Source organism: Panthera leo, chromosome D4 (genome assembly GCF_018350215.1).
Source record: "Panthera leo isolate Ple1 chromosome D4, P.leo_Ple1_pat1.1, whole genome shotgun sequence".
In the NCBI taxonomy this organism is placed as follows: Eukaryota; Metazoa; Chordata; class Mammalia; order Carnivora; family Felidae; genus Panthera; species Panthera leo.
The window spans coordinates 3,117,911-3,136,106 of NC_056691.1; the positions used below are offsets into that span (position 1 = coordinate 3,117,911).

The 18,196-nt window shown below is 65.0% G+C and overlaps 1 protein-coding gene across 6 annotated transcripts in view; it reads right to left on the reverse strand.

Moving 5' to 3' along the window:
• SEMA4D (semaphorin 4D) overlaps positions 1–18,196 on the reverse strand; it is an 80,246-nt gene that overhangs the window by 3,933 nt on the left and 58,117 nt on the right. For 4 of the 6 annotated variants that reach the window (XM_042914217.1, XM_042914216.1, XM_042914215.1 and 1 more), the window contains exons 6-15: positions 17,383–17,476; positions 16,839–16,952; positions 15,987–16,138; positions 14,846–15,021; positions 14,597–14,753; positions 13,492–13,714; positions 12,637–12,752; positions 9,022–9,200; positions 8,895–8,938; positions 5,936–8,095 (exon numbers count right to left, since the gene is read on the reverse strand). In XM_042914217.1, coding sequence (XP_042770151.1) covers positions 7,170–8,095; positions 8,895–8,938; positions 9,022–9,200; positions 12,637–12,752; positions 13,492–13,714; positions 14,597–14,753; positions 14,846–15,021; positions 15,987–16,138; positions 16,839–16,952; positions 17,383–17,476 — 2,181 coding nt within the window. In that variant the 3' untranslated portion in view covers positions 5,936–7,169. Of the gene's footprint in view, positions 1–962; positions 1,074–5,552; positions 5,760–5,935; positions 8,096–8,894; positions 8,939–9,021; positions 9,201–12,636; positions 12,753–13,491; positions 13,715–14,596; positions 14,754–14,845; positions 15,022–15,986; positions 16,139–16,838; positions 16,953–17,382; positions 17,477–18,196 lie in introns of those variants that run through there. The other 2 variants (XM_042914218.1, XM_042914219.1) reach the window with 2 other exon arrangements.

Consider the following 18,196-nt stretch of genomic DNA (forward strand, 5'->3'; position numbering starts at 1 on the left):
TTCAAACCAAAACTCGGTGCCGTGCAGCACACGCTGAGGCCGTCAGGGGGCACCTCCCCCACGGAGTGCCCGGTGACCGTGCCCTGGGCCAGGCGTCCATTCTGCACGGAGGGTCTGTGCCTGGGAACTCCACCTCCCGGCCCTGCTCCCATCTGTGACCAGAACCTCTACTTCCGTGGGGGCCGCCCCTGCCTCCCCAGAACCTAAGTTGGGGACAGGGCGCTGAGAAGGGCCGAAGACCCCTCCGTCCCCACTGCCCCCTCTCTGCCTGTGCCAGGCGGCACGGCACCAGGCGGTGGGCTGTGAGCCGACCTAGACCAAAGCCAGCCCCTCCTGACCATGATCTGCCTGAGAGCCCCGTTTCTAAAATCAAGATTCTGGGGCACCTGGTAGCTCAGTTCACCATCAACTCAATTTCAGCTCAGGTCACGATCCCACAGTTTGTGGGATCGAGCCCCACCTTGGGCTCTGTGCTGACAGTGTGGAATCTGCTTGGGATTCTCTGCTCCTCCCCTGCTCATGCACACACACACACTCTCAATCTCTGTCTCAAAAATAAACAAACAAAAAAATATATATATATATAGTATGTAGTTGCCAACCACCCAGGGATGACCTGAACTGCAGTGTCGTGGAGGACGGTCAGCAGAGGAAGGACTAGGTCTGTATGTGGAGCAAGGAGGAATCCGTGGGGCCAAGGGCTAAAACCCAGTACACGAAGCAATAGCACTGGGTGTGCAGGAGCACGTGTGCACGGGAGTGCACGTGCAGGGGAGCGTCGGGGGGGTTGCCTGTGTGTGTGTGTGAGTCCTTGTATGTATGGGTGTGCACGCGGGCACGTGTGCACAGGAGCCCGTGTGCAGGGGAGTGGGGGAGCCTGTGTGCGGGAGCCTACTTGCGTGTATGGCTGTGCATGCGGGAGCACGTACACGTTCCCGCGGGGGCCCGCCAAGAAGGCCAACGTGGCCATCGTGCTGGTGGTGCTGCCTTCAGAGAATTTGAGGTGCTTAAACCACTTCCTGGAGCTTCCAGATGCGGTAGGACGCATCCTTTTACAGCCGATGTAAAACACGCTGTTGGAAAGAACGTGCCGCAGGCTCTAAAACAAATTCCAGAAGGCATTCAAAAGGGGCTCCCGCAGCAGTGCACTGGCCCCCCTGGCCTCGTGGACAGGCCCCCGTGGACTGTGTCCTGGGCAGGATTTCTGGGTTTTTCTTCCATCTGCACCATTTGTTTTTCCCCCAAGTGTTCTGCCCTCTACCCGTGAATAGTTCCATGTGTGTATCACACGTGCACACACACCTGAGGGCGCTTACAGGTGCGTGCACAGACTTGCATACGCACACGTGTCTGCGTGCGCCTGCCCATCAGTTGGCGCACACAGCCTCCTTCACTGCTGGGCATACCGCCCGCCACCACGTTCCTGGACAGCCCCTCGGCGGGGTCAAGTTTAAAAGAGGGATTCTCGTGAGGCACTGTGATCGAGAACGTGACGTTTTCTGTGAATAGACACCGAAGTCGGTTCCAGAGAGGCCTGGACTCCCCCTCATCCCCACTGTCCAATGGTGACCTTCACGGAGACCCGCCCAGGACTGGAGCTGGAGCCACCAGCATGGGTCACAGGAGCTTCTGGGAGGTTCTCCTGCATCCTTAGGACAAAGAGCTGGGGTGGCTTGAGCCAGGGCCGAATTATCACCCCAAGCCATATGGCCAGGACCCTTCAGGAGCAAAATCCCCAGATGACCCGAGGTGCCTTGGAGAATGGGCCGTAGGGGAAACACCACGTGCCCTTGTATCCCAAAACCCTTGAACTCAGCATTGGTAAACACCCTTTCAGCGTGTGTTCAGCACAGTAAAGCACTAAAAATGTTGAAGAGTACTTACGTTGCACTTACTGTTTTTTTAAGCTATCCAGCTCCTGAACGCAGACGAGGGCAAGGAGGGAAAGCGACAGTTACAACCAGGCGGCAGAGCCAGCACATGCCCCTGGGCAGGGCGATCCCTCTGCCCCCGGGTCTGCAGCCACGAGGGACGAGGGACACGGCGGGGCCGCTGGCTCCACCCTGCCCCCAGCCCGCCCCACGCCAGCCGAGGGGGTCGTCAGCGCAGAGCTGACCCTGCTCCGTGACAAAACCAGACAGAGCCCCTCGGGGCTGGGAGAGCCCCAAGTTGAGGGGGTGTGTGGGATGGGTGCAGCCCCTGTCCTTGGGCCACATCCCCGGTAGGGGCCCCAGAGGCGATCCTTCCTCCAGCTGTCCCCACGCATGTGGTCACCCAGGGGCCTCCTGCCAGCTACTTCCCACTGGAGGGGACCCTCTGCGGGCGCTGTCTTGCGGGCCGGGTCCACACCTGCACAGAAATCAGGATCCAAAGGTGGGAGTGGGGGGTGAGGGGGGGCTTCTTGGGCCTCCGGCACCGCAGTTCTATCAGAGTCCCACCTTCTTCCTCAGAGTGCCCCATGCTTCGCTGTCACGAGGCTATCCACACCCTGGGGCCAGCTGAAGAGTGACCCCCAGAATATCCAGGTCCTGACCTCTGGAACTGCATGTGGCAAAAGGCGCTTTTCAGACAAACCTGTGGGGGGCAGGGGTCAGCAGCCCAGGCGCCCAGCCTCTTAGGTGCCAGCTATGGTGGCCATCCCACACACGAGGACGGCTGCGTACAGGCACGCGTGTCGTCAGGACAGAAGACACACAGCTTCTAGCAAAACCACGCCCTCCATGCTGAGGACGGAGACCCCGGCAAGGTCACAGATCTGCCTCGCCCACCCATGGACGGGCTTCCGACCCTTCTGGAAGATGACCGGCTCACGTCAGCTACCCCCAGGGCCCAGCCGCGCCCCAAAACACTAGCACCCACGGCCACCATGGGAGATCAGGGATTTGGGCCGGGCACCCTCTGCTACCCCTGCAGCCCCCAGGGCCTGAAAGGGCGCTCGTTTCTACCACCGTAGTTAAAACAAAAAGCCACCAAAACCCCGAACAGCCACGCGGCCCCTAAAGTACAGGGGATCGTCCTCAGCTTTAAAAGAGACACGCGTCTGACTTAGAAGCTCGGTCACGTCAGGGATGCAGCAGGGCCCGCGGGGCAGACAAGACAGATTCCGCTTGCTTGCGTAAGAATCACGGGCTCCGCCCTCAGACGCGATTCACACCCGTGTCTCCGAGTGCCGCTAAGCCTGCTCGCCTGCAGTGCGGGTGACTTCTGTGCTTATCTGAACTAATTCCGCCACGAGGAACACGCATTCGTGACTTCGGGAACGCGAAACACGACCACAAGCCTGCCCGAGTCTCTGCGGCTCGAGACCCCCTCCTCCCCTTGCCCGTGTTTTGCCACCTCCCGACGCGCACGCACGGCTCCCCCGAGGGAGCGGGCGGCTGGGAGACCCGTTCCGGACCCCGGGTTGCTCCTCCCCACGCTCAGGCCGGGGCCCTAGGAACAGAGGCGTGGCCACAAAGCACAGCCCGCAGCCCGCCGCGGCACGCGCAGACGCACACACGCACTCTGCTGGGACGGTCCAGAGAGGACCGGGGACACGGTGAGCAGAGAAGCCCGCTGAGTCACGGCTCCGAGGCCGTGCCCGTCCCAACAGCCCACCTGGCGTTGCTCGGGCCGCGGCCCCTGCCACTGTGACACCAGTGACCCCCAGGCGGGAGGGAGACCGCTTGCAGACCACTTGGGGACCGCCTGGACGGTACCCTTGAGAGGGAGGTGCCTTCAGCCAGAGCGGCCTGAAACTTGGTCCCGAGTTCCGGCACCTTCCTTGACCCGAGGGAAGAGAGGGCCAGAGACGCCGTCATTTTGGACACCACGTGCTTGGACCGCCGCTCGCACAACCAGCTAGCGCTGGCCTGTGGGCTGGGTTTAGGGCAACAGGTGTCTGGATGTGCACGAGTCACCGGGGGACCCAATGCCAGTGAGCTTGGCGGGCCGGGCCTGGGCCGGGGGGCTGCGCGGGGTCTGCCTCGGGCACAGGGGACCGAGCCTGGCGGATCGCTCTTGGCAACAGTGGTTTCCCAGCCTGGACGCCAGGTGCTCAGTGTGGGGCGGGCCCCCCGGGCTTTGCTGCAAGCAGAAAGAAGCGAGCGCTCGGGAGGCTGGGGTGGCCACTGCAGGGTCTCTAGCACCTGTCTCTGTCACCGCTGCCTAGCAGGCCTCACGAGGACGCACGGCCCTCCCTCTGGGTGGGACAGGACACATCTGGACCCCTGGGAATAGCCAGTCCTTCCCAGGCTGCCTCACAGCCTCGGGGAGCCTCGTGGAACGGGAGGTCCAGGTGGGAGAGAAAGCAAGGAGCACGGGGGCGTAGAGGGAGGGGGCAGGGGCTGCGGTCCCTCCGCTCAGTCCACCCCGTCACTGCCCTCTCACCCTACGCTGCCCACCTCTCTCGTCCCCTCGGGCTGTGAGCCGCCAACTGTGGGCCCCATCCTCGGTAAGTCGGGAGGAAGAAACGCCCCTCCGGTTCTCAGACTTCGGCAGCAGAAGGGCAGGGAGGGCAGAGTGGCTCCAGGTGACCCCCCCCACGGCCAGCGGTGCCCCCTGCCCTGGCTGCCTGGGAACCGTGCCCTTCTGCTCCCCGGCTGCCGCCAGCCCCGTAACCACGGCCCTGCACGGGGTCCCCGTGGTCCCCGCTCTGGCCCAGACACCGCTCTCAGCCCCCGAGTCACAAGGACGGCTCAGGAGTGCACACGCGCCCGCTAACGGGCACCTCCTAGAGAAGCCACGTTTCAAAGCGTTTGGCTCTGGGCCCCTCACCCGGTCGTGCGACCCCTGCTCTCCCAGCGACGGGGAGGCCGAGTGTGCCCGTGGAGGACGGCGGCCCCTGCACGGAGGGCCTGGGAGGCCCCACGGGAAATCGCCCAGCCCAACAGCCCTGTGGGGGACCCAGCACAGGCTGGGCCCCGGCCCGGGGCTGGCGACCCGGGGCCACATGGACCCGCCCTGAAGGTCTGTCTCCACAGCGCCCCACCCAACGGGCAACTTCCCCTGCGCTCCCCCCGGCACGCGGGAGTTCGTGGGACCGGCTCATACCCGGAGCGGCTTCTCGTCGCCGAAAGTCTCAAAAAGAAACAAGTTTGCTCTCTTTCCCTCAGTGGCCCTACTCGTCCCCTCGGGGCACCCACACACCGCCCGTTTTCTCCTTGCAGCTACTGACCAGCGGCACGGCCGCCGCGTAGCGGAGACGCCTCCGGGTCCCTCCCAGCCCACCGTGCACTTCAGCATCGCCACGCAAGCCATGGGGACGCCCCTTCTGGAGGCTCCGGAGCGACGTTTGCAACCTCCAGATGACACATAGGCGGACCCCCGAGTTGTCGGCAGACGCTCGAGGAGCCCTGCACACGGGCGACTGGCAAACCGAGGTCTCGGGGCCAAGCCCGGCCCACCGTGGGGCCCTGGGGCTGCGGAGGCCGAGATCTGCGACCGACCGACCGACCGTGGGCTGCCGGGCCTGCGACGGTGAACACCTGGCTCCTCGTGGGAGAAGCCGCGGGAAGGGTGTTCTGTCAGGGGCCCTGCCCCCCACCCGCCGCCCCGACAGGCGCCCTGCTCACCTGTGGCCTGGCAGAAGAGGTGGAAGGTCCCCAGGGCGTGCACGTGCTGGGCCTGGTCGCTCAGGAAGGGCGGCAGCAAGGCGACCCGCAGGCTGCGGTCAGGCCCCGAGGCCGAGGCCGGCCAGGGGCTTCGGGGAGAGGAAGATGAGCCGGGGCCCCGACAGGACAGGGAGGAGGACCCCGGAGGAGGGAAGGGCAGAGACGAGGCTGCGAGACAGAGGACAGAAAAGAGAGAGGCCGCTGAGGCAGACGTCACGAGGCTCGGGGCCTGCACGCCAGAGAAGGGAAGGAGAGACAGGAAAAGAAAGGGGACCGAGGCCGCCCCGAGACCCGCCCGCCCGTCAGCACACCGTCCCCGCCGCAGCGAACCACGTGCCCGCGCCGAGGATTTAAGCTGCTCGTTTATTCGGTTACTTTTCAAGTGTATACAATCCAAAGTAGAAAAATAAAAACAAAGGAAATCTTATAAAACACAAATGTGTACACCACAACGGTCGAGTCCTGTCATGCTTAAGACAACACTGTCCACGCAGGCACACAGATCCAGAGGTCACTGCTCCTCGCCACGGGAAAGAGAGCCTTCTCGGCGCACGGGAAGCAACAGGTGGAGATTGAACCGTCTCGCCCACTCGCACCGTCGAAGAGAGCGCCGGGCCACGCAGGGCCGTGGGGTCACAAGCCGCAGGCCTCGTGGGGACACAGGCCAGTCCGGCCACCGCGGTCCTGCTTGCCAGAAGGTGTGGACAGCTCGGTTTGGCCGAGCCGGTCGTCCGGGTGGGCGGTGGACGGGAGACAGAAGCCAAACGCGACTGCGGATGCCCGGTGAACGTCCGTCCGTCCATCTGCACGGGAGGTTTCAAGCCGTGGCCGTGGGCATCCGACGGCAAAACGCACGCTCCCTCCGCTCGGGGCCAGCCGGCTCCGCCGACCCGCGCTCAAGACCCCGCCTGGTTCACGGGCCAGCCTTCCGCTGTCTTCTGTTCTTTGAAAGAGTTAAAACAAGAGGGGGGAAGAAGAAACCACAGAAAGAAGATCTCTCTGAAAAGGATGCTTCCCTCAAGGAATAAAATTAAAAAAAAAAAAAAAAACGTGTGCTCAAGAGATGGTTTCGTCTATGTGTCTAAAAGGTAGAGAACGCATTTACCCAAAGTAAGTTTATCCCTGAGAATCGTAAGCAACGTAAGCTGTATCTTTCCCCTAACGTACAACAAAACCTGGAAGATGGACATCTTCGCGATATTGGAACGTCTGCTTCGGTGATTTAAAACAGAAACGACCTAACACGAGAAAAGCAAAACCATAAAAAAATAATCTCCTGGGAAGCAAAGGTTCGTGCCAATCTGGACAACAGGCGATAAGTTACCAATCTGATAAACAAAAACGTCATTTCCAATCTGGAATTCAAGGATCTTTCAGTGGCTGCTCTGAGGAGGGGACGCTCCGGGCGGGGACAGCCCGGCCCCACGCGCCGCCCGCGGGGGCCTCTCACGCCGCGGCCCGGCGGGGGACCGGGGTGCGACGCTCGCCGTTTTCCGGAAGGACGAAGACCAAATCACAAGCTCGACGCGAGAGACAAGACACAGGACGGGCGTGCTGACGCGGGCTCCCGGCGGTGCCTCAGTCCCCGTCCGCGTCCGAGTCGGCGTACTTCAGCTCGCACTTGACGTCGAAGGGCCCGTCCCTGGCCGGGAGGTCGTCCAGCCTCTGCGAGTCCTCCCTGTCGGTGGGCACCCTGCTGGCCATGGTGTCCTGCTCCGTCTCGTAGCCCGTGTCCAGGGCCGGCCGCGGCTGCCCCCCGTTCTGCTGGGAGAAGCTGCCCGGCTCCACCAGCGTCTCCTTGGCGCTCTGCTCGAACTCGCAGAAGTCCGCCACGGGCTGCTTCTTCCCCAGCAGCACGGCGGAGCGGAACTTCAGGCACTGCCCGGGCAGGTAGCCCTTGTAGCAGTTGTAGGACACGAGGCAGAGGCACAGCAGGAAGAAGAGGAGGAAGAGGAACATGAGCAGACGGTTGTCGCTGGACTGCAGATACATCGTCTTCTCCGAGTGCACCTGGGGGACCGTGTTGATGACGATCTTCGGTTCGCAGGACGTGCCCGTGGGCGCGGGGCTGGGCGGCGGGGCGACGGCCCCGGGCACGGGGACCCGCGCGGCGGAGGTCTGCGGGGGGGGGCCGCGGGCGGGCTCCGTCACCGCTCGGGCGGTGGTCCTCCCGCCTTCCGTCCGGGCGCCCGGCGAGGCGGGGGCCTCTGTGGCCCTCGGGGCCGTCTTCACCTCCAGCACGTGCTTGGCCAGCACCCGCAGGACCGTCCCGTTGCGGACCCGCTCCTCCGAAAGGCACCGGTACACGCCGCTGTCCCCCTCCGACAGGTTGAAGATGAGCAGGTGCTTCCTGCCCACCAGGCTGTACTTGGGGCCGTCGGCGTCGAGCACGCCGTCCCGGAACTTCCACACCACCCGGGCCAGGTTGGACTTTGGGGAGCATTTGAGTTCCGCCGTGCCGCCGTGCTTGAAAAAATGCTGCCGGAAACTTTCTTTACTTTTATCTGGAACATCAAAATAAACGTGCACAGCATCAACAACGCGGCTCGCTACTCAGCTCCTTCTAAAAATAGGTCAACACGCACAAGAGGACACGAGAGTTCCACCCACTGGAGCCACACGGAATCTTCCAGAACAACTAAGGAGATAAAGACATGCGTGACAGAAAAGCAAAGATGGGCCCCGGAGGGCGGCCCAGCAGGACAAGGAAGTCGGAGACAAGACAGTCGGAGACAGTCGAGCGGCAGGGACCCCGTCTGGCGTCCCGGTTCCCCGGGGGCCGAGCGGCAACACGGGAGCCGCGCGCCACGTGCTTCTGCTCGTGGCTCCCGGCTCGCGGCCTCTCTGGGCGCGAGGGGCCCACCCCGAAGTTGCCCCAGCTGGCGACAGCTGTCGGGTCAGGGATGGGAACGCGAGAGCCCAGGGCACGGCTGCCTGGGAGGGGACGAAGGGGTGAGGACGCCCCTCCCGCCGTGCCGCCCGCCCACCGTGGGACCCTCAGGGTCTGTTTAACCAGCCCCGAGCTCAGCAAAGAGAGGAGCATCTCAAGAGCGGGTGTCCCAGGGTGGACGCCGAGTGCTTTTTGTGGAACAAACACACACACCCCACGACCTCGGACGCCCTTTTCTGCGATAAAACGGGATCACGGGGGGTCGGCTTCCGTATCCTCACGGATACCTGACCTCTGTTCGGAGCAGAGAAAGAGAACCCGGATGGACGCAACGCCACGACACCGAAGCACCATGAGATGGGTACGAGGACCGGCCGCCCCCCAAGGGAGCTCGGCGAGGACGGCCGACTTACCCGGGCAGGCGGACGCGTCTCCGCTCATCTTCTGAATCAGAGTCCTGCAAGATAACCGGGCCCGGGTCAGGCACGCGCCCCCTCCCCCTGACGGGTGTGCGCGGTGCGGGTCCCCCGCCCTCGGTACCTGCTGGGGCCGTCCGTCTGGTGCGGGGGCAGGGCCACGCAGGCCGCGGCCGCCCGGCTCCAGGCGCAGTAGGGGTCGCGGGCGAGCACGCAGTCCTCACAGGTGCCGTGCTTCCCGCAGAAGGCCACGGGGGCCTGCACCACACCCGAGCTGGAGCCCGCATACACAAGCCTTCCGCCCTGCAGGTGTGAAACAGAGGACACAGGTGCGTGGGGGGGGGGGGGCACCCGGCGTGCACCTCTCAGGCCCGCGTGCCCACGCCGCCTGATCCAGGAACCTCCAGAACCGGAGCCTGGCGGGGTAGGGTCCGAGACAAACCCTCGCGGCAGCGTCACGGCCGCCCACGCGCTGACTGAGCACTCGGGGCCTCCGTCCGAGACCTTGCCCTCTTTGGGGCCGGGGGTCAGCCGCTCCGTGTGGAGGGGGCCCCCCCCCCCACAGGCCAGAGGCCGAAAGGCACGGCTCAGAGCCCCATTTCATGCCCACCCGACGGGAGCCACACAGAAGCCCGAGTCAGGGTCCGAATCCAGGAAAGGAGGGGCCACCGAGCGTGGGCGGAGCGCAGATTCCAGCACGTGTCTAGCTGTGCGGGGAGGAACACGGGCACGAAGAGACCCACAGCTGTGCTCCGGGCACAGGGCCAGGCGGGGTCCCTCGAGCTCCCAGCACGTGCGAGACCCCCCACCCGGGGCGGCTGCTTTCCCGGGCTCAGTTGGGACGGGGGATCCCCCACGGGACGCCGCCTGCCGTGTAGCCCTGGCCGCAGGGTGGGGGGCAATTCCGGAACTTGTGTGCACGTCGTCCTCTGCCCACGACACCTCACCCCGACGTCTGCACACACCTTGGCCATTCCCAAGCTCCACAGAACTTGGTGGTTTCGACCCAGACGACACGCAGCCCTTCCCCTGGAGGACAGGCTGTGAATTAACTTTCGAGTCCGGCTCCGCTCTGAGGCCCTGGGGCCACCCTCCCCGTGACCCACTGTGCGGGAGTGCAGCCGAGAGGAAGGAAGTCCCTTCTGTAACAGATTCTCACGTGACAAGTGGCAGAGAGAGACAGCGGCCAGCAGGGACCCAGGTACGTGACACCACGTGCCTGCCAGGCTGTCAGGACCAAGGACGCCAGCCCAGAGCACAGTCTGGTTCACAGAGGTCAAGGGACCCGGGAGAGGACGCCGACTCTGCCAGGGAAGCCCCGCCCGACACTGACCTGTGTGCATGGCGTGGCCGTGGGGAGGGCGGGCTCCATATCCCCGCCCTACCCCCACCCCAGGGCTGGGCTCCCGTGATACACGGCCACCAAGTAACAGACGTGGAGGGGAGCGGACAGGAAAACGCCCTGAAAAGGGGTGGCCGTGACCACTGGTGGGCGCACAAGTCAGCACACAGGACGGACTGATGGGGGCAGCCTTGCGGTCTCTCCACAAACAAGCATTAGACCCTCAGGGTCTGAACACACGTCCACAACTCAGCACACACGGCCTGGCCCCACGTGGTGGGTTCCGTGCTCTCCACGGGCACATCCCCACGCGCTCAGCCCCATCTGAGCACGAGGAAACCGGGATCATTCCACAAAACTCCGTACAACTAAGCAGGCCACCAAGATGAGGACAGATGGGGAACCGGCCCAGACCAGCGGCGGCAGCTGGCCGGCCTCTACAGCGAAGGCCAGCGTCCCGGCCCAGAGGAACCTGCCGGCGGGCGTCTTCTCCACCCCGAACAGCCGCTTCCTGCCACTGCGGGGGCGCACACGCCATCCCAAGCCTACCCAGGCCCGCCAGCCCGAAGAGAGGGCGGGGGCCGCGGCCCGCACACCTTCCCGCTAGGGCCAGCCAGCCGAGGCCGCCCCGGTGCAGGGCTCCTGGGAGGACGGGCCCGTGGCTCCCCGCAGGGCCAGTGGGCGGACGGGTGAGCACAGGGCTGACCCAGATCCTCCTCAACCTCACCCGTCCCGCAGGATCGGCGCCCACACGCCCAGAAGCCCGCGTCCCCAGATGACACTGGCGAGCGGGGCTGCGGTCTCACCGAGTGTCTGCACCGGGGGCCCAGCCTCTGTTCTGTGCACACGTGACAATCTGGGGGCCCCAAGGGCACGCGCCCCAGCCCGGCCGAGCACCCGAGCAGCGGGGCCGCGGTCGGGAGGACTTCCTCGTTCCCACAGCAAAGCCGGGGAGCAGGGGCGGGGGAGGGCGGCCTAATGGGCCCGCGAGGCTCCGATGCCGCATCTCTGCCGGCTCAGAGCCCGCCCGGGCTCTGTGGTCTCCTTCCCTTCCGGCAGCGGAGACGGCCCTGTTGGGTGACCCCGGAAGTTTGAAAACCAGATCCCAGTTCTGACGTTCACGATGGCGGGACCCACGGGTGGCTCTGACCGACAAGTCGACTTCTGCCTTTCTCTCTCTCCTGGCTACGGGCGCCCCCTCCTGCTGCCCGCTGCCCCCATCAGGAACCAGGCCGGGAGGCCGCCCCCCTCCAGGTGTGAGGGAGGCTGGGGACTGTGCTGGGTCAGACAGGAGACCCTCGGCATCGGGGAAACGCCCTGCGAGGCGGGGCAGCTGGGCCTGGTGTCCAGAGCGAGGCTTTACAGGCGGGGTGCAGGTGACGGCCAGACTGCAGCTCAGGGAAAAGGCTCGCAGCCGGGCTTCCCATTTCTGGCCCTGACCCTGGCTCTGCCAAGTCCCCAGAGCCCGTCGGCTCAGGGCTCACGGCGTGGGGACACCCACGAGGCCCTGTGGGTGCTCTACAGGAAGTGAGGTCGTCAGCCACGGTCAAAGGACAGGGCCGGGCCACCCTGGGTCTGCTGACCCCTAGATGCAGAGGAGGAGACGAAGGCAGGACTGGCCTGCCAGGCTCACGCAGCCACGAATCATGGGGCCCCGGCCTGCTCCACCCTGGCTGTAAATCAGGAGGCACGTGTCCCAAGGCCACGTGGGTAGATGGCAGGGGACGGCATCCAGAGCGGATCCAGGGCCCTGGTTGTTTCTATGCTACCCACCAACTAATAACATGTCTTATATAAATGGTTGGAAAACAATCAAAAGGATAATATTCCATGACATTCAAAAATTACGTGACTTCCTGAGCTCTGTTTCCATAAAAAAGACTTTGCTGGAAGGCAGCCAGGCCCACCCGTGTGCGGACGTCCCACGGCTGCCTGTGCACAACGGCAGGGACCTACAGCCCCCGAGCCCCAAACACTCACTCCTGGCATTTATGGCAAAGGTGCCGCCATCCCGACCCTGATGAGGGAGAAGGTGCCTCGCTGGGGGAGCCGGCTCACAGACATAACCGTCGTCCCTTGGGGCGGGCTCTTCTGCGCCCACAGATGCACCTGCAGACGGGCGTCAACCCCAGCAGCTCGGGACGCTCGGTCAACTTGAGGCGACTGTTCCATCTCCCCAGTTAGCCTTCCCTCCGTCCCAAAGCCCAGGGTTCACGGGGCCCTCTGTAAGAACCCGGAGGTCAGCTCATCTGGACCACACAGATGATCGGCCTGCCCGGCCGGTGGCCAGGGATGTGTGAGGCCGCCCTCCTGCCTGGTGACCAGGGATGTGTGAAGCTCCCCGCCTGCCTGGCCGGTGACCAGGGACGTGGGAGGCCGCCCGCCTGTCCTCTCTACCTTCTCAGAATTCAGCAGCAGCGTCTGGACCGGCTCGAAGCCCTGGAAAAGCTGGGTCTCCTCGATGATGTGGGCGTCATTCTCGAGGTTGACAGCTTTGTGGAGGGCGCCCCGGTCTGCAAGGGCAAGGCTACAGGTCAGGGACGCGCCTGGACGGTCACGGCCCCCGTTCTTCCTCTCGGCTCCTCCCCTCAACGAGACGCTGAGGAGCCGAAGCCGTCCGCACTTTGGACGTGGGGAGGAGAAGCCACTGGCGACGCGGACTGACAGCGTGAGCGGCACCGGTCACTCCGCTGTTTCCTGGAAAAGAAACGGACCTCCCACTGCTGACTCCCGTGGAAGTCAGGGCCACGACACGGTGCCACCACATCACAGGAGAGGCGGCTCTCGGGCTCCAGCGGCCCTCCGGGGCGCCGTGCGGTGAAGGCCCCGGGGAGGGGAGGGCTCAGGGCACGCTGGAGCCCCCAGGAACGACCCCGGCGCCCTCCGGCCCCAACCCCCAACCCCCCCACCCCCCGCCTTCCAGAAACGCTTGCGTGAGAGTCCCAGGTGGGGACCCGTCTGGAGCCAGCAGGGACGTGGGACTTCTCTGCCACCTGCTCTCAACCGGCCCGCACGGGCACCACTCCCGGCGCACCAGCCCCGACCCACCGGGCCTGGATCCCCACACGGGGGCCGGGACTCGGCCATTCAGTCAGCGCCCCAGCGGTCTGACGGTCAGACGGCGGAGGCCAGCCAGGGGTGGCGGCTTCTCGGAAACCCTGCCGGAGACCCCTCCGGGCGCCCGGGGAGACGCTGGCCTCGCGGCAAGAAGGAGCTGCGTTTGCCGGCGTCCTCAGGGGGGGCCGGACCCACCTGTGCCGATGAACATGACGTCGTAGACGGTCCCGTCCAGGGCCCGGGTCCTGTCCACCACGATCTGCGTGTAGTTCACGTTGCCTGTGACCAGCCTGGGCCTGTTGTCTGTTGGGGTCACGGAGCCGTCCATCAGGGGGTGGTCCTTGACGAACTGCAGGGTCTTGTCCGGCAGACCCAGGGAGCTGGAGAAGTTGGCCGCCCGCGCTTCGCGGTTGATGCACTGTGGGGGGCAGACCGGCCGTCAATGCGCGTGCTCACGGACGCACAGCCCGCACGAGCCCCGCACGCAGGCCCCCCGCGGGGCGCAGACTGTGACAACGCCATGCGGAGCGCTGTTGCCAACGGGGAAAGTCAGCGGCGACCTTCCCCCAGGAATCCGAAGACGTGGCCCGAAAGCCGGTCGGGAAGGGCAGCCGTGCGTGTGTCCGCGAGATCTAATCCCGCTTCACGACACACAGCGAACTTGCTGGTGTCTATTTGTCAATGAGAAAACCGTATCAAGCTTTTGAAATTGAAAAATAACGGCTTATCACTTGATAGCTCTTCCTCGACATCTCTGCTAAAATCACTAAAAACGGTCCGGTTCCAAACAGCACAAAGGCCAAGCACGTGAGGGGTTCTTTTCCTGTCCTGGCTCCCGAGTGCGGAAACCGAAATTCGTAATCACGTGACCACGATTTACTTCATGACACGCGTGGAGGGAACTGACGGCTGCTGGCAGGCGTGGACCCCCAGGGAGGAGCCCCAGGCCAGTCGCCCGGGCCACGGCCCCACCGCGGCCACACCCACGGCCCCGCACACCAGCCACATGACGGGCAGATGCCGGTTTCCACACAAGAGTCACTGCTTTCGGGAAGGCACAAACGTGACTCAGGTTAACGGGTGGGGGGTACGGCCCACTGCCGAGAAACCGTGCTTTTGGGGGGGAAGCGGCACGTGAGACAGACCTATTTTTATCACAACGTTGATTCCACAAAACACCCGTGCCGGCCGGAAGAGCCTCCTGGCGCGGGCCCGGTCAGGGACAGCCGCGCCACGGCACGCAGTGAGGGGAACGCGGGATGGGGAGCGGGCCCACCCTTCCCGCCCCGCCCCCACTCACCGCCCCGGGCCGTGGCGTGGGCACGGCCCCGTTGTAGCGCACCCACTTGGTGTGGGACTGTTCCACCGTGGCGCTCTGCATGTACTTCCCGCGGGAGAAGACCGCCTCGGCCGTGGACAGGTTGTAGGCGCACACGGCTGACAGCCCCACGTTGTTCCTGGGGACGAGGGGGCAGGGTGACCGTCCTGGGTGGGGGGAGCGCAGACACGCAGCCCGCCCGCCCGCCCGCCGGCCCGCCGGGGCACCTACAGCTGTGGGGTGAAGACCCCGTAGAACACGGGCTCCTTCAGGTCCGGCGCCCTGAGGACAAAGACGGCCTGCAGCACGTTGAAGACGAGGTTGCTCTCCGGCCTGGAACAGATGAGCCTGGCCTTCAGGAAGGACGTCCACTTCTTCTGTAGGGTCCGCAGACCGCCCTGGTCCCCCTGCAACCCCAAAGACGTGCGTAGTGGGGGGAGGGCTGACTCCCCGTAGGCAGCTGGGAGTCAGTCACGTACGCGGCCCCGAGCGTCCCCGTCTCGGTGGACGGAGGCCACGGTGGGAAAAGAAGGGCCGTGGATGGCCACGTGGCCACGGCAGCCGGTCTGCGCCAGCTGGGGTCTCAGATTAAAACACAGAACCAAGAAAGGCCTGTGGGCGAATCACCCGGAGGCGGCCGGAGGGGCCGGCGGGCCGCGCACGGCGTCACAGCGGCAGAACCTCCGCCAGCCTCGCGCCCCTTGCCCGTGCTCCCCACCCCTGCGAGCCAGCCTTGGAGCCAGGGCCACGGAGCAGGGGCTCCCGTCTGCTTCAGGCCAACACGTCGGGGGTCCCCCCCCAGACACGTTCCTCGTCCCAGAGGAGACAGTCGTTTCAAAGGGCCTCGGCCAGGTCCCCCCCAAGACAGGTTTTGTGGGCTGCCCCCGCACCCCCGGGACAATCACAGACACGCCTGACGTGACCTGCTCTGGAGGGAGCCCCGAAACGCAGAGATCTGGATGCCAAAGACTCTGGAATCAGAGCATCCTCACTCGGGGGCAGTGAACGCACACCCCCCTTGCCGCCTTGATGCAGGAACGCCGAAATCCCAAATCTAGCAGAATTTAGCTCACGCGGTGAACACAAGCCAACTTCCTATATGGCCCTGGAGGTCCGAGGACGGTGTGTCCAGAGCAGGCCTGCTGAGGCTGGGCCTCTGGCCACACTCGGCTCCGATGCTCCGGGGCCCGCAGGGAGACTCCCGGACTGCCCGGGGGCAGGCCGCGCACACCCCTCCGTGGCTCGGGAGAACGATGAGGTAGGTGAACGGACATCTCGGAGGAGGAGGCCTGGAGCCCGGGCCACGAGACCGGTCCTCCAGATGCGCGAAGCGCCCAGCCGGGACCAGAGGGAAATCGGGGAGTGGGCTCACCTTGCACACCCTCGCCACCCGGGGGATCATCAGCTTGAAGACAAACTCGTACTCCACGGCCACCTCGGTGAAAAAGAAGTACACCCTGTCGTCCCCGCTGTCCGTGCCGTCCGGGCTCTCTCGGATCACGTCCGCAAAGACGAAGTTTGGCTCTGCAGGCAAGAGACACCCGGTTATCCCCCCGCCCCAGCGCGGGGCCCGGGCACCTCCCGGCCAAGGCGCCAGCTAGTGCCTGCACCACGCCCCAGACAAACCCCAGGGCCCGGAGCGGGCACGGTGCCCATCCGTCCTCCTCGGCATAAGGAGGTGCCGGGGATCGCGGTTGTAACACACACCGTCTGGGCCGGCCCCGAGAACCCGGGCTGGGCCTCCCGATGGCAGGCAGCCCGGGGACCCCGGGGACCCCGGGGACCCCGATCCCAGAGACCTGCCAGAACACACGCATCTGCCGGTGCAAACAGCACGTGCCTCAAGCGGACAACCCCCGACCAGCAGACCCGCCCCGCGGTGAGGGGAAGCCAGGGGTCCTTCCTCCCCCAGACCACCCGCCTCCAGGAGGTCACGGCCCGCCGGCCAGCGCCAACTAGAGCCCCGTGTGAGCAGCTGCGTGAATCCGCCACGCACACGTTATCCGAAGGTGAGCGAGCCGGTCAGCCTGGGTGCAGGGACCACCAGGCTCTCGTGTCACAAAGAACCACCACCTCTGTGTTCAGGGACAGGAAGGCCCCAGTCCGGAGCCCTGGCGGCTCCAGAAGCACCCCACGTGGGGCCGTCCCAGCCCGGAGGTGTCTGCGGCCCCTCGCTGGGACTCAGAGCCACAGACAGACCGACCCAGGGGCACCTGCCTCTTACCGTTAAGCCACGGTATCGCGTACTCCGTCCTCAGAGGACTGTGGGACGAGTTTCGGGAGATGATGGGCTCGCTTCCCAGAAAGTTATAGGACGTCCCGGAATACAGCTCCCCATCTTAAGCGGCCCCGGAAGAAAGAGGAGAGGAGGGGTGGTCGGCAGCCAGACACGAGCCCCCGGCCCAGGGAAGCGGGGAGGCCACGGATGCTGCGTCGCGAGCCTTCCGTCTCGGTCCCTCACGTGGACGACTGTGCACTCCACGCGAGAGCTGCTTCACGAGCAGCTGGGGCGGGAACCCCAGGGGACCCGCACCCGGGAAGTAACACGTTCGGGTGTAAGTGGGGCCACGGGACGCGCACAGAGGACGGACACAAAATGACCCCTTCCCACACATGTGACCTCTGGCCATGGGGGTGGCCGGTCACCCTTCCGCAGTGAATCCGAGCGCTCGTACAGGGGTCTACGGAGAGGCTGCGTCTCTGCCGGGACAGGGAGCAGGGAACTGGGGGAGGCAGCCGAGCCCATGCTGACCTGGGGCGGGACTCACCAACCATGACGGACGTGTAGCTCTGTGCAGGGTCAAAGGGGCACCTGCCCTTGCCATCCTCGCTTCTCCCCAGAAACTGAAAGGACGTTAAGTTCTACGAGCGAACGAGAAGAAAGGGCATCACGCGGTGTCTGAATTCCTAGTCTCCCAGCACCCTTCTGCTCTGCCATTTACTTTCACAGACTCGCCACCCGGGGGCACGGAGGGAAGAGCACGCGTGGGCGGCCACGTGAGTCCCGGGTCTGGACGCCGGCGCCACGAGAGCCGCGCAGGACCTCGGAGCCTCGGTTTACTCCTCTGTAAGATGCTGGCGGCTCTAGGGCCCCAGAGCAGCCAGGGCAGACCGGAGGCGGGAGGCACCCAGGGAGCCATCGGAAGGCCGTGCACCAACTACGTCCAACAAGGACGGCACCCAAGGCAGTGGCAGACCGGACCCATGGGCAGAAGCAGCGGCGTCCCCACCTCCTGCCACCCCATCCTGTACTAACAGAAAGCACGGGGGACGGCCTCAGTGTTGGGGACCCTCCTGGCCTGACCCGAGAGCCCAAAACCAGCCGAGGAAGGAGTGAGCAGCCCCAATACGTGAGGAACGAGCAAGCTCTGTGCAGAGACACGGGGCCCCGAGCCCGGGGACAGGTGAGCGGCTGGGAACGTGCCCGCACCGTGCAGGGAGGCTGGAGGGTCAGAGAAGAAACCCACCGCTGGAGGCATAGCGGGAAGTCACGCGCCTGCTGCCAGAAACACAGGACGTGCCTGCGTGAATGAAGGTGGGCACCACCTCCCGCCTTCCAGTGCGGAGAAGCTGAGGAACACG